General features: G+C 40.5%; 1 protein-coding gene across 3 annotated transcripts in view; it reads left to right on the top strand.

Moving 5' to 3' along the window:
• SDK1 (sidekick cell adhesion molecule 1) overlaps positions 1–15,086 on the top strand; it is a 395,504-nt gene that overhangs the window by 175,056 nt on the left and 205,362 nt on the right. For all 3 annotated transcript variants that reach the window (XM_064673195.1, XM_064673194.1, XM_064673196.1), the window contains exon 6: positions 11,080–11,213. In XM_064673195.1, coding sequence (XP_064529265.1) covers positions 11,080–11,213 — 134 coding nt within the window. The remainder of the gene's footprint in view (positions 1–11,079; positions 11,214–15,086) is intronic.

Here is a 15,086-nt window from a genome sequence, read left to right on the forward strand (position 1 = left end):
TTCAACAGGAAAAACAATCTCCTATTTTAAGTTTATACCCCTGCAGCCAAGTGATAAGGGCATTTTAATGTTTTCCTGCATCTATCTTTCCATTTTTATGTGTTCCAGGATTAGGGGACAGCTGATGCTGCCGGAGCGTAAATGTGAGCAAGCAGAGATCCTCATTGCAGGGCAAAGTGGGTAAAAAGAGTCAGTAACTGAAGGTGATGGAACTGTTGTGTCTCCTGTCCATTAACTCAGTAATAGCACTTCTTCTCCAGATGAGGGGAATCGCAGGGAGCAGAGTTTTGCTGCGTTGCAGGAGCAAATCCCTAAAACCTCTGCAGCAGAAATGTCTGCAAGTGAGGAGATAAACATGTGAAGACAGATTTCAGTGAAGACTTTGGGGGCATCAGAGGTTTTCTGTTCTGGTCTAACTATTGTGTAGAATTACTTGCATGGGCAAGATGTTGAGCATTCTGTTCAGGCTCTGCTGGCACCGCGCCCGCGGCCCTGCCAGGGTTTGGGAGTTCTTTTGCCATGGAACTCAGCTGAATGTTTCTTCAGTACGAATAAAAATGATCTGCAAAGCATATTGTAGCCATAAAATCAAAGAAACCAAATTGCATCTACTGACACTTGAAGGGTTTCATTTTGATGGGCACAGTGTTTACGGATCATCCAGCAAATGCTAACGAGGCAGTCCCTGGGATGCAGCTTCTCTATCGCTCTTCATTAGAGGGAGTGTGTGGTACTTGGAGCTTCAGTACTGGGAGGAAAGGAATTGAAGTTCTTTGCCTTCTATTTTACCTCTGGGACTATTTCTAAAGTAGAAGTTGCTGTCATTCTACCAGAGGACTGGCCAGATTTAGTACATGAGCTTTGGCCGTCTGACTTCCTTAAGCTTTACAGCCAGGAATCCTGAATATGTCATTGCTCTGCTGCAAGGAAATTTGTGTCTTTTTAGACTCAGAAGTCAAATAAGCAGTAATTCATGCAAACACACCCGAGTATTGATTTCAAGTAATCTAAAAATAAGTGGAGCTGATAGGGTACCTGTCTTCTTGGTTTTGGCAGCACCACCCAAGTCGAAAGAAAAGAAATCTGCAGGGTCTGCTGCTGCTTTAATCACGTGTTATTTACACTTGAGTTGGCCATTGAAGTGTTCTGGATGAGATTTGGAGAGCAGGGCTGCATCAGGGTTTCAAGTACAACATACAAATGAGATCCCAAAAGAGAGCTCTACTTAGGAATGTCCAAAGCCAATCTTCCAGGACATATTATGTTAAAAGCTGGTAGTGTTCACACTGATGGTACATAGATTTTACTATGGGTAGCAATACTTTGCCTGGGATTGGGATGATCAGATGGTCAAGTGCAGGTGTAACTGCATTGATCTTCTCAGTTTCTCACATAAAACTTCTCATAACTCTGCTTTCCACTTTTTAGAATACCATAACTTTGCTACACAACAGCTTTATGTATGTTTGGCTCATTAATTAGAAAGAGGTAATTCTCTTTTTCTTTATGAAAAATTTTCCCCTTGTATTCTTTTTGACTAGTACATACAAGTAGCTTAATAGCTGAAGTGCTATTGATAGAAAAATATTTTTCAGTAGTTTACTGTGCTCTGTTTCACGCACTGTTGACAGGAAATCATGTTCGGACAGAAATCATAACAGAAAATGCTGCTGTGATCTTACACAGGTTTTTTTAATTCCAAAGTTTCCAGTGTTTGGCTTCACATGTTTGTTCAGCATACGGTTGAATGCATCCAACCTGGCCTTGCCTTTGTGTCATTGCATGGCCTATTTATAGTAGAAAAAGGGAGTCACTGCTTCCTTTTAAATTTCTTTTTAAGTTCTGCTTATTTGGGTTTTTTTTGACCGGTGACTTTTATGTTTCACTGTCGCTAACTTGAAGTGCTTTGAAATGTTTGCATTAGGGGCATTAAGAAAAAAAAATCTGAGATGACTGACTTGAAATTTTGTTTGCTGTATCATTGACAATAATAACCAGGGTTCTGTGGAGTCTGAGGTAAGATGTGTTTGTTACTGAGTGCATCTGTACTCAGTATGAGGGGATTCTGCTGAAGGAAGTAGTGCTGTGAGTGACTAGAAGACTGGTGTTTGGAAAGCAATGCTCCCCTGCCCAGTGTGTTTAGCTCGGGTGATGGTAAAGCAGTTGAAAATCAGTTGCTTTGCCTGAACTTGTAACAAAATGCCTGCTAGAGTGAAATGGAAGGGGAAGTAAAGAGTATTAAGATTGAACACTTACATAATCCTCTACATCTTTTGAGTGCCAGAGGTATTAACTATTTAAACCTCTAGATTAAATTTCTCTGCATAAAAAGAAATATATACATGTGTTATGCTTTTTCACTCTTGGCAAAACATACAGACTGAAAGGCTAAGTAACTCACCCAAGGCTACACAGCACTGGCACAACCTGGATGTGCCCAGCTCCTGGGCCTGTGCTCAGCTCGTGCTGCACAGCAAGTCTATGTCTTAATGGTGTGTGAGTAGCAATAACCCCCCAAAATCCCTATTTTGATGTAGACAGGAAACCTAAGATACTGTGTAATAAACCCTGTATGATGAATCTGCAGCAGTAACACAAATGCTGGTCTTGGCAAACTGCAGTGCTGTACATAGATAGTGTTTACTGTTGTATCGATCCACACCACTAAATCTTTAATTATCTTTCATAGTAAAACTTGTCTAAATAAATTGCTCTATTGCTGCCCAGCACTGCTGCTCTTTGGCAGCAGTAGAGGTTGATGCTGGGGTCACTGGCCACCTTTTACCATATCCCTGCTCTTTGTTTAAAGATTTGGTACTATTAGAAAGAGAAGTAATAGATCTAAAAACTTAACAGGCTTACTAGGTTGGTAGTTCTGAGGTGTAAGATTCCCTACTACAAGTGTGTAATAAGTTATGGCTGTACAAATTTCCTATCCCTTGAAACTCTCCTGTTTATTATCAGCTGAAGGAGTCGAGGGGATGGTTTGGTCTTGTGCTTCTTGCTCATAGAGCTGGTGTGGTACATTTGGATCTATATTTTGCTGTCTGTAAAGTGGGGGTGTGTTTTTCTGGCACTAGAAGAAAACCAAAGCCTTTGGCTCATGTGATGATAATAAGCAGCAATTGCAGGTTTGAGGTTTTCCACCTGTGTGGGGCTGGTTTGTCTTCACTGACACACAGCTGCCGTGGATTGATGATTACAGACAGGATTGCTGTCACAGCTCTGTGTACTCCCTATATCAGTTTTAACTGTACTCATGTGCACATATTTAGCTGCTGAAGGACTTGTTTCAACTGAGGAAAGGGAGTGATTATGTTAGAAGGAGATTTGCGTTGGCCCGTCCAAGATTTGAAATTCAGTTTCCAAGTGCTGTGGATATTTCAGTTGCTGTGATACGGATTTTTGAGTGCCTGAGACGAGGTGTGTTCATACCTGGTTGTGCCAAATCTTATTCTCAGCTACACCTATGTGAGAATGGAGATGGTTTCAAATGAGATATGTGTGAAATCGAGAATAAAATGGCAGTGGTGGCGCTGGGGCAGATCCAGGAACATGAATAAGGAGAGGCTGTGAGCATTTAAGTGGGTGCAGTTGTGGCATGTCTAAATAGATCTGTTAAATATCCTGTTAAGAGGTTGAAGTTTTCTTTGTCATTGTTGTATGATCAATTATCCCTTCAGGGCATTGCCCTGTGACAGGGCTGTGCTGCTGCTAATTTGTTTTATACTTAGTGCAGTTCAGTCCTGCCTTATGCACTGCAGAATAAAAACAAATGTATCTCAGGGAGGTAACAGTATGAATATGCAATATTCAACAGGAAACTTCAATACTTGACTGCAAAGCACTATATACCACGTACCATTATGCTGACATGTTTTATCAGAAAAGAAGATATAATTTAATAACACAAGTTTTCCTTTCACAGTGAAGGAAAGGGGAACAAATCAGTGTTTAAAAAAACCCACAGCACCTTGAATAATCAATTCAGGAGAACCATCATAAAGTGAGGCAATATTCATGTCTGTCTCTGAAAATTGAACTATAAAATCCCAAATGATTACAAATAGTCTTTGTGCTTGCTGTCAGTGAAGTCAGCCAGCTGTGTAGATCAACAACCTATGGTACTTTTTAACTGCAATGTTTTGTTTAAATAACCCATTTATATTAAAAAATTTCCACTATTCTCCTTTCCTGTGGTTGCTAGCAATGTCCATAGCAACAGCTTGTGACGGCACAACTGCAGTTCAGTGTGTTGATTATACAATAAACTGGAGAGGAAAGAGAAATAGATGCTCTGCTTACAAATAGCTTGAATGCTGTAAGAGTTTTATAAGAAGAGGAGACTGGAGAAAATGGACTTACTTTATCCCAAGTCTTTGGTTTCTGTTATTGACTGAGATGGTGTATTTTGTCTTGAAAGTCCAGATTTTTTCTACTAGTTTGAGAAGTGCTGTTGCTGGCGTAGCACATCCAGGGGCACCTTGGTGTGGTTCAGCAAGATAACACCCAGGAGCTGGGATTTAAGCACATATAAATTCTTGTGTCAGCTGCACTAACTCTTGTTGCTTAAAATGTAATAATAACAAAAAAAACCCCAACAAAACAAAAAGAAACCGAACAAACAAAACAACAACAACAAAAAAAACCACCCAAGGAGCAAAGTTGTGTGATAATAATTAAGCTTAATTAAATGAGGATTCAACCTGCCGAAAACCTGGGGAGAGAAAAAGAACATTTTGACATAAGTGGTGCACTTAGGAATATTATTCCTTAGTTTGTCGCTGTGATTTCTCGCCTCTGGTTTGGCAGCATTGTCTCTCCCTGCAAACATCTCTCTCATGATCAATTATGTAGTGATTATCTTGGGTTTTGTTCTGTGGGTTTTTTAATCTCCAGGCAAGTAATTGCTTGATATGGGCATGATTTAAACATATACATTTGGGATATTTCATCTGAGTATCTTTTCTGGGAGCCTCTGTCTCAAAAGACTGAAAATAAGCTTTCCGAGGGCAAACTGCTAGGATTTTTATAACAAGATTCAATATTTGGTGATTCTGCTTAAATCTGTTACTTTTTTTTTTTTTAACAGTCCTGTACATATATGAAAACACTTGTGACTTTTCTTGTTTAGAGTGTTGTCCTGCATGTCACATTTTCTAGATGAGTCTTTGGGTTGGATAGTTGGGAGAGGAAGGGAGTGAATGGTTTTGATACAGTTGTCATGGTTTTTTGATTCTTCTTGACTAACCCACACTTTTAAATTCAGTAGCCAAAACTGGAGGCCAGGCTGGGTGAGAAACAGGGTTATTTCTTAGATTTTGCAATGATACTGCTGTTTGCACAACCCCTTGTGAGGTTTGCCTGTTGGGCAGTCACTTATTCCTTCTCAAATACAATGTTTTGAGCTTGTTCACTGAACTGCAAACCTCAGTCTTGTGGAGAGGCTTGAACAGGTCTCTTGCATTTGGAATTCTGATTCTGTCTTCCAGAGTGTTTGGGACTTTATCAGCAGATTTAGTAAGTGAAATCTATATTCAGTCAGCAAACACCAACAAAAATATTAAGTCATGCCAGGCCAAAGACAGACCCTCTGGATTTCATTGTGATGCTGCTTTCCAGTCAGGTGGTGGATCACTGATCGTTTGTCAAGTGAGATTTTCCATCCACTTCCATTCCAGCTTTACACAGAACACATTTTGTGTAATGTGTTCATGAATGAGCATGGGGAATACTGTCTGCAGTTTTACTGAACCAAGACCTTGCAAGCCCCAAAACTAGTGCTGGAGAACAGGGAAGCCAAGCATATTATAAGGAAATTCTGCCGCTTCTCTCGTTTCTTCCTGGAAATATGTCTGCTAAACCTGTCAGGAGCTGGTTGTCCTTCATTTCACGATAGTGTTCATCCTCTGCCTGACCATTAGGACTGTCTTGGTTATTCCTGTGTAACTTTTGGATGCTTTCATGACTAGAAATCCCAGTGCCTTCCCAGAAGCACGTGTTGTGCCCTGGCATAGCTAGAGAAGCTAAAAGAGCAAGAGAAGTATGAACTGCCTCAATTATAAACTCAGTGCATGAATTTGTGTAGTTGTACTTAATATTCAGTGCCTGTGTAAGTGTAAAGTTTTTATTAATAGATGGTTGATTTGCAGTAACAATACACCTGGAACCTGAGTAATATTCTGTGAAACTCATCCCGTCGCAGGTCCCGGTGCTCCGTTGCTGTGAACGTGCTGCCCTGTAGCAAATACATTGATATTTTTCTCTGTGACTGAGTCCTGAGAAACAGTCCTGGGTGGTTTGTGGAAGACATGAGTTGAAATGATTTGGGTTAATAATTCCCCCCTCAGCACTGGGAGGCACAAGGGTGGTGAGATGCTCACTGGGGTAAGCCGTGCGTGCCCTGTGCCAAGCCAGGGCTTCCCTTGAACAGATGTGTGTTTAACTGCAGCATAGCTGTGCTTTTCCAAGAGGGGAAATCCATGGGGGAAGTCTTTCAGTAATTATTTTGTTACTGCTCCATAATCTCTCCCTTCTCTATTCACATCACTGTTCCTGTGTGTTGTCTGGGTTGTGGAGATAGATTGGTATTTGCTGTGTAGTGTGGACAAAAGTTTTTAAAGGGGAACAGAGGCTCTCCAGTAAAAAAATATCTCATATAGAGGGATTGATAATCGTATTAGCTGGAGGTAATATTGGAAAAGAGGCTTTCTGAAGGTCTTTGTGCTAAAATATTGCACGCTGGCTCAGGAGCAGATGGCAGCCTTCTGAGAGAAAGCCTAATCAGGTTACTCTGATTTTCATTTTATATTTTTATAACCCAGTATTATCTATTTTTCATGTAATCTGGTAGACTAATAACATAACAAATATTTAACTTCTGGGAATTATCCACTTGTAGAGTAGATTTTGGTATTTCACATAACAAACATTATAAACTGAAATCCGCCTATTTTAAGATACTGAAGGGTTCATTTCCAGCATTTAATAAATGACAGAGTTTTCACTGTGGGGGGGAAAAAATTAGTTTAACTCCAAACTCTTTGTCTTTAAGACCATAATAATGGTATCCCTTTTGGAAAATTCTCTTTACTTCTAAAGACTCGATTTGTGTTCAATTGATTTTAACAATTCTCATAAGCTTTAGCTTTGCATCAGAGTTTTGGACAATTTGGAAGGGAGCAGTTAAAAATCTCAGAATGTATAGAATCATAAAATGGTTTGGGTTGGAAGGCACTTTAAAGATCATCCAGTTCCAACCCCTGTGCTGTGTGGGCAGGGACTCCTTCCACTAGACCAGGTATCCAGTTCAGGCTAAATTCTGACTGCAGTGAATGGAAGTGATGGGAACCTCAGGGGTGTTGTTTCCATGTTTAGATACTCAGAAGAATGGGGGATGTGATGACTTGTCCCCATCATTGCTGCCTTTTCCCATCCCATCAGCCCCAAGCCTTTGGTTGGGCAGCATCTCCTGAGCAGAGCTCGTGGTTTCCAAGGCCCCACTCGCCTTCCCTTTGAGGTCAGTCTGGTTTAGCCTCTGTCTGCTTTTGTGCTGAAGGTGTCACTGAGCTTCTTTTGGACATGATAACACTGGATCCACTGTTCCAACCCCCTCCCACCCACAGCCGTGTCTGCTACTGGTTGTGTTGGCTGCTGTTCCCCACGAGATTCTGCTGAGCTCCAGAGAAACCTTAAAAATTCTTCTGTTAAAACGTGTGATTTCAAGTGCTTCTTTCCTGCACTTAAGAAGTCCCCAAGGATCAGTCTGCTTAGTTTGCTTGCTGGTTGCTCCTGTCTTTGAAAGTATTAGATTAAGTTCGATGCTGCTTTAAAAAAGCAATATTTATATTTTTCATGAATTCTGTGCTGGGTATGAATTACTGACAGGTCCACTCTATCTGCTGCAGTCATCTTCCTCAAATATGCTGGTAAACTGAGCAGCCAGGAATCAGATTTTCCTTGGAACATTAGAGTAGTGCTGTCAGAATTTAGAAGTTATATCAGACAATGAAAACAAACAATAAACCCGGGAGAACACGTTAAGGCAATTTTCGGGAGCTCTGTGTGGCTGTTGTACAGAAAGTTGTTGCAACCCTGGTAAGGGCCAGGACAGGAAGCTTTAGATGGTTTGGAAACATTGGAATTAATGAGTCCTTAAAATGTGACTGATTGATTTTCCTGATGCACGAGGCTCATGCGTGATCTAAAGAAAACTCCCAGGCTCCAGAGCCTGTGAGGGCCCCTGGCTGGCTCCATACCTGTCTTTGGTTAATGAAATGGAAACATTCCATTTTTCACAGAACTATTAAGATATCAATAACTCATTTTTGGGTTTTTAATTTAACTTTGACTGTGTAATTGATGAACCCTAAGAGTTGTCTTCAGTAGTTGCATTATCTTCTAACTCTTTTTTCTATACAAATTAATATCAAACTTTTTGCAGTATTTTGAACAAGTAATTTATAATGTTTAGCCCTTCTGCACTGATTTTTTTGGTTCAAGTATACTTGTGGTCATTAATCTTTATAATACACAAGTTTTTATTGGAGTGGGAGCAAGATGTAACATTTGTGAGTGAAATGTAAGTAAATTTTAATGAAAAAGGCCCACTTCATTTTCAACAATTTTCTTAATAAATAAATTTTCATTTCCTTTGCTCTTGATTATTATACAATGAGTTTAATGGTTTAAGTGTCAAAATTTCCAGTCAATTCAATGCAGATAGTAACAGCATCCATCTCAGCAGTATTCAAGGATCACCTTTAAAACTTTGGGTGCAACTGGCATCTAAGCAGTCTGAAATATATTTCAGTGTTTTTCAAGAATCTTCCTAATGCTGCTTTCTTTACTCTTTAGAACTAGAGTAGAAGCGAATGTAAATGTAATTGTCTTTTAATATTCCATTATTAGCACTGCATTGGAATTTCATCTTTATTTGTTCTATCAAGTGTCATATTAACTGTATTTTATATTCCCACTCTGTAAATCTATAACAGTTTCTTTGATTAATTTTCTAAATCAATTAAACTACTACTGGCTCACTGAATAAAATAAAAAAACATACTGTGTGTTTTTTTTTTTAGTAGGTTTTATAATAAAAACTGTCAATGAAGATACTGTAAACAGGATCTTTAGGTGGTGTGTAATGACTGATTTGAGAGCTGAGAATAAAGCTTTATTTTTTTTAAATATATTTAAATGTATTGGGATCTGGAGCACAAGTGATGAGGAGCAGCTGAGGGAGCTGGGGGGGCTCAGCCTGGAGAAAAGGAGGCTCAGGGGGGACCTTTTTGCTCTCTGCAACTCCCTGACAGGAGAGCAGAGCCAGGTGGGGGTCGAGTTCTTCTGAGTAAGAACAGAACAAGAGGAAATGGCCTCGAGTTTCACCAGGGGAGGTTTAGATTGGATATTAGGAACAATTTCCTCAGTGAAAGGGTTGTCAAGCCCTGGCACAGCTGTGCAGGGCAGTGGTGGAGTCACCATCCCTGGGGGACCTGGGGACAGGGTTCAGGGGTGGCCTTGGCAGTGCTGAGGGAATGGTTGGGCTTGATGATCTTAAAGTTCTTTTCCAACCTAAGTGGCTCTATAATTCCATGATAGCTTTCCAGAAGTTCAGGGGTCTTTGTGTTCACATCAGAAAATCAAAGTGTAATGAATAAAATACCTGGCTTTGAACAGCTGTGTTCTCACTGTAATTTTTTATGCCTCTCCTACGTATAAAAACTAATATGCTGTACTAGGAACTTATGATTTCCACTGTTGCTTTAGCTGCTTTTTCAAAGTAAAATACTTGTTTATTATTAAGGGTAACCACCCCGTGCCAAAACATGGAGATTTTGGGAGGATGAAAACCACAGGTGTTTATTACTGACTGAGTAGTGTACCAATACTTTGATTTAGCACTGGCTCTTTTTGAGGCCTATTGATGTGTGAATTTGTTTCTTCCAGTATAATAATTTTATATGTTGTTCCAACCTCATGCTCAATGATATGAGTAATGGCACAGCTGAACTCGCTGTGGCTTCTCATCAAGTATTATAGGTGAAGCTGGGAGTTCCTTCCTTCAAGTCTTGCATTCACATTTCCAAGCTATGCCTGTCCCAGGCTGCAGTAATGTCACATCTTTGCTCCAAAGGCTTTCCCTGGAACTTTACATTTATCTTACCTGGGTTTTGAGCTTCCTGTGTCCTGCCCTGTCAAACCCTTAAAGTTTTATATGTTGTCTCTAGGTTAATCCTTTGTCTTTTATAGACAAAAAAAGAGCATCTAATACATGTGAAATACAAAGTAACGAGGTGGGTAAGGCTGGCTATGAGGGCGTTTAGAGACATTTGCTGTGTAGCAGCCCTAAGAATATACTTGGGTTATACAGTGACCTTTATTGACTCCCTCCGGCCCTCACCAGTTAACAACAGGGTTGTGCTTTCCTAACTGCTTTAGGCTGAATTAAAATTCCTCCCTCCCTCCCTGTCTACACACAGATAATCTCTGTCATAGCCATTAGGCTCTAACTCACCGATGTTCTTGTCTGTGATGTTGGGATAATTAGCAATGCCATAAATGCAGAAAGTTTACTTCTGGAGGTTCTGCTGCCTTTGATTTTTACTTTCCTTTCTCAATGAACTGTGTGTTATTCCCTGAGTGTCACTCTTTAATACTCTGCCTTTCACTAGTTGAGAAGGTTTTCAATAAAACTGCCTTTGCAGCAGCTGATGCTGGCCAGGACTGTCATCAACCCACAGTGGGGCAGTTTGCAGGCTGTTGGTCTCCAGTGTCATTTATTGTTTCTTGTGTAACTTCTTATTGCCTTTTAAACTGTCCTAGTTTCATGTGTTGTAGCTTTCTGCGTGTCACCATAAACATATTATGTGATCTAAACAGAGAAAAGGCCTAGAGGCATCTAAGATCTTTATTTCCTGTAAATGAGTTTGAAGTCAGGCTTGTTTTGATTCCACAGCATCTTTTTTTAGGTGACCAGTGAATATCATATCAGTCTGTCAAGTCTGAAGTGTTGTATGGTTTTTGCCTGGTGGATAACATCCTTCTGATATTAATGTGATCTTTCTCTGTCCTAAACAGAGCCATCACACTGGAGAATCAGCTGGTGATCCTTGGAACATCAGTGACCGACGCAGGAGGTTATTATGTCCAGGCAGTCAATGAAAAGAATGGGGAGAACAAGACAAGTCCCTTTATTCATCTCAACGTAGCAAGTGAGTATCCAAATTGTGGATAATATGCTCTCACACTGAGGCTGCAGACAGGATTCACAAAGGCTGCCCTAATAAAAAGAGCCTTGCTAACAAAGGATTGGACCTCTAAAGGAGGTCAGCTTGGTTTGGAGCACACTGAACTCCTTGTGTAGTAAGAGGGACCTAAGAGAGTGTATGCCCTCGACAAATCACCCTCAGAACCTTTTGTCTGGTGGTTTATTTTGTGCCAGGCAGGTACATGGTGATATTCCTCACTGTTTATTGTGAAGTTGTGATTATAATTTCTTTTTAATGCAGGGGTTTATAATGCGTTGTTTTCCATTGTGAGTAAGTAAACAAGTCACTCTTCTGAGTGCAAATTTATTTATGAATCTATTCCCAGTCTATGGCATTGTTTTTACCTGGAGTTATCACAGAGTCCCAGGGAACATGCATTTCATTGTTATTACTTATTATTTTACATTACACAAATTGTATTAACACCACCATTACAGAGGTATTTCAGGAGTGGCTTTTGCAGCAAAGTGGAGGGAAAAGCAGCAGAGCCCTGGGGTCAGAGAGATGACTGCACACTAAATATGCTGATGTGCACGTTCAGCAAAAGTGTACATGTGTAAACGACTGGAAAACATTTAGTAAACGTGTTTGTATGAAAAATTAATATTCTAAATGTGTAGAATGGTTTGGCTCCTTTTCTGAGCCATTTGACAAAGGTATTTTTAATGTAGCAGGGAGATAGGGAGTGTGTTGTTCTGCTGTGGGGACAGAGAGGTTTGTAGTTCTGATTGTGGAGACAAGGAAGAGCTGATGGGGTACATTGTTGATGACAGTGGCAGCTTCACTGACAGACTGCTCTTGTGGCTTGGGCTTTGAAAAGATGCAGGACTCAGCTCTAGATCACTTGGCATGATGAGATGCCAGACATGTCTTCATCTTGGGTACCATTAGATTTGGGACAATCCCTGTTGGCTCACTTCCTTACAACAGCAAAACGTGGGAGTCTGGGTTTCTGGGCAGGAAATCTGGCAAATTGGTTTTGCAACTATGCTTATGTTTGTCAGAAGTTCATCTAAAACATTATGGTCCTGTGAAACATTTAATTTTTAAAAAAATGTGATTCTTCTGCTGAAATTCCTGATGGGATTTCAAGGAAAGCCATTCTTGCCCAGGCAGTGGAAGTGCTGGTTGTGGGACTGGGATAACTGGGGGCAGCAGCTAGGTGGTTTGACAGGCAGGAATGACAAACCTTTGTTTTTTTCTTCTGGATAAGTATCTAAACTAAATTAACTGCTCAGGGGGTTTATGTATATCTTTCTGAAGTGGAAATAATATTCCAAATCCACTTGTGAATTCTGCCTGTACTGTGGCATGTAGATTGTAAACATTATTATTTCTGACAGTATGAAGAGGTTTGCTAACACTTTAGTAATTTCATTTTTAAAGCAAATTTGTATTGTTTGTATTATGTGACCAATAACATACTTCCCACTATAATTTCATATCTTAATTAATGCTAGAAATAGTCTGTGATCATGCATGCATAACAAGTGCTATGCAAAGCATAGTACAGGCATATGGGAAAGAAAACGCTCCAAAATGCTTACAGCCTTGATACCATGAATGCAAAGTCTATCTGGAATGTGGAAAATAGGAAGGATAAAATGGATAAAAGAAAAAGAAAGATGAGACAAGATGGAAAGCCAGAAATGGATTCGCTTTTAAAATTAATATCAGCCAATGTGGTTTTTAAATTGACACCTTGATATCCAGGATTATTAATACTGTGTGTTGAAGGAAGGCATTGGCTGTAAGGCATTAGAGTCTAAAGAAAATGAGATTAAACTGGTCAGTTTAAACTTTGATCTGGGGAAGAAACATGTGATCCATTACATGGAAGTGAATAAACCTTTTTGGTCCAGTAACAGAAAATAATCAGGCAAAAATATAGTCCTGAAGCAATATGCAGAGAATGGTTGCAGAAAAATGATATATTTTGGGAGACTAATAAAGAATTCAAGCAAGAGGTTGGAAACAGATTGTTAAAGGTACATCCAGGTGAGGAAGATACCACGTTGAATTGTCACTGTCTGCATCTTATTGGATGTTAGGAGTGATGACACTTGTAATTTTCCATTAGGACATGTATAAAATTTAAAACCAGTTTAACCAAAACGAAATGAACCACGAGTGAAGTGGAATATCCAATCTCTGTGCGAGTAGATTATATATTAATTATTGAGTTCAACCTTGCTCCATGACTCAGCTGCACATTTCCACTGTTATTGAGGGCAGGAGGAAAAAACCTCCGGATAATTCCCAGGGCAGTCATTCACTGAGAGCAGCGTTAGATATGCAGAGCTCGTTATTCCTTGAAGGAGACTGGTGTCAGATTTGCTCCAGCCTGGAAGAAAAGCACATTTGCAGAATCATTCTACCAGCTGAGAAAGCTGTAAGCTGTCCTGTTCTGCTACAAAATACAAGACTGACAGCAGGAGAAAGGTCTGGCTCTGAGCTAAGCAGGAGAGGAGTTACAGGGCCTTATTTTGCAGGTTGAAGTCAGTGTTGAATCGTGGCTGAAGGTAAATGGAGCTTGAGCAACATCTGGAAAATACACTGAACTATCCTTCAATTAATAACTGTTTTCGATACATGTGGAATAAAAAGATTAGAGGGTGTTGAACATGTTTCAAAAACAATCTAAAAGCTCCAGTCACAATGAATTCTCTAGCAGGGCTCTGAGTATTAGTGATAAAGACATTTTGTTTCATGTCAGTCTAACCTGAGATTAGCTCAGTCGGTTAGTGCTGATAACAAGGTTGTGGGTTTGATCCCTGTATGGGCCTTTTACTTAAGAGTTGGTGACTTGATGATCCTGGTGAGTCCCTTCCAACTCAGAGTATTCTGTGAAACTGAGAACTCCAAGTCCCAACACCATGAAGTCTTACACCCACCCATCGCCCGTGATTACAAACTTAACCCTGGAAAGCTGGGAAACAGCTTCCAAAGACAGCCTTTGCTGTGCTTGGGTTTGCTTTCTCTCTATGTTCTGAGGTTGTTCAGACATGGAAAATGAAGGCAACAGAGTGCCTGGGTGCAGTGAGAAGGATCAGCTCTTTGGGCCGTGTTGGTGTTTTCAGCGTCGCTGTGACGGTTCAGTCCATGCGCACCCTCAGTGCAAAGGCACTGAAGGTTTATTAGCCTGTAGAGATGGTCACTCTGGGAGAAGATGCAAAACTCCCCAGAAACACTCAAACAGAACAGAAAAAATATGATACACGTTACTTTGCTGTAGGCCGCGCCGCTTTTACGTGAACGTTTCTTTGGGAAGAAAGGAGGAGCTACAAGCTCCTTAATGAAACCACAAGGATTTCTGGTGGTGAAGTCAAGAGTTTAAGTAGGTTTATTAGGAGGGGAAAATAATGAAAGATTCATAGGGAGCTTTTTATTACGGCGAGGAGCTGGCCGAGGTATTTACTGCGGTGAGCGCAATGCGTGTCCTTGTTCCTTTACGATGTGACACCACGGCCAGGCTCTGCTGCCACTTGAGGAGAAGTTTGCAAAGCCCTGCTGAGATGGTTCTATTATTAACATCAAAGCAATGCTGCCGCTGTGAGCGCCGCCGGCCCAGGCCTAGAAACTTTTAGCAGCCTGTGTGGCTACTTTTGAGGTATTCTATGAAAAATTGGAGCAAGTGTACCTCAGTAAATGATTTAAATGGCAGGTTTGCAAAAGGTGGGTGTGTGTAAGCTGTTCTGACACCTTAGATGCTCCTGCCTCAATTTGTTTTGTGGCGCTAATCGTCTGGAACTGCAATTCAGGGCCTTGCTCCTGGACCTTCTTGTTAAGCTGTGAAATATTGAGATGCATGTCGCC

This window comes from Pseudopipra pipra, chromosome 16 (genome assembly GCF_036250125.1).
Source record: "Pseudopipra pipra isolate bDixPip1 chromosome 16, bDixPip1.hap1, whole genome shotgun sequence".
NCBI lineage: Eukaryota > Metazoa > Chordata > Aves > Passeriformes > Pipridae > Pseudopipra > Pseudopipra pipra.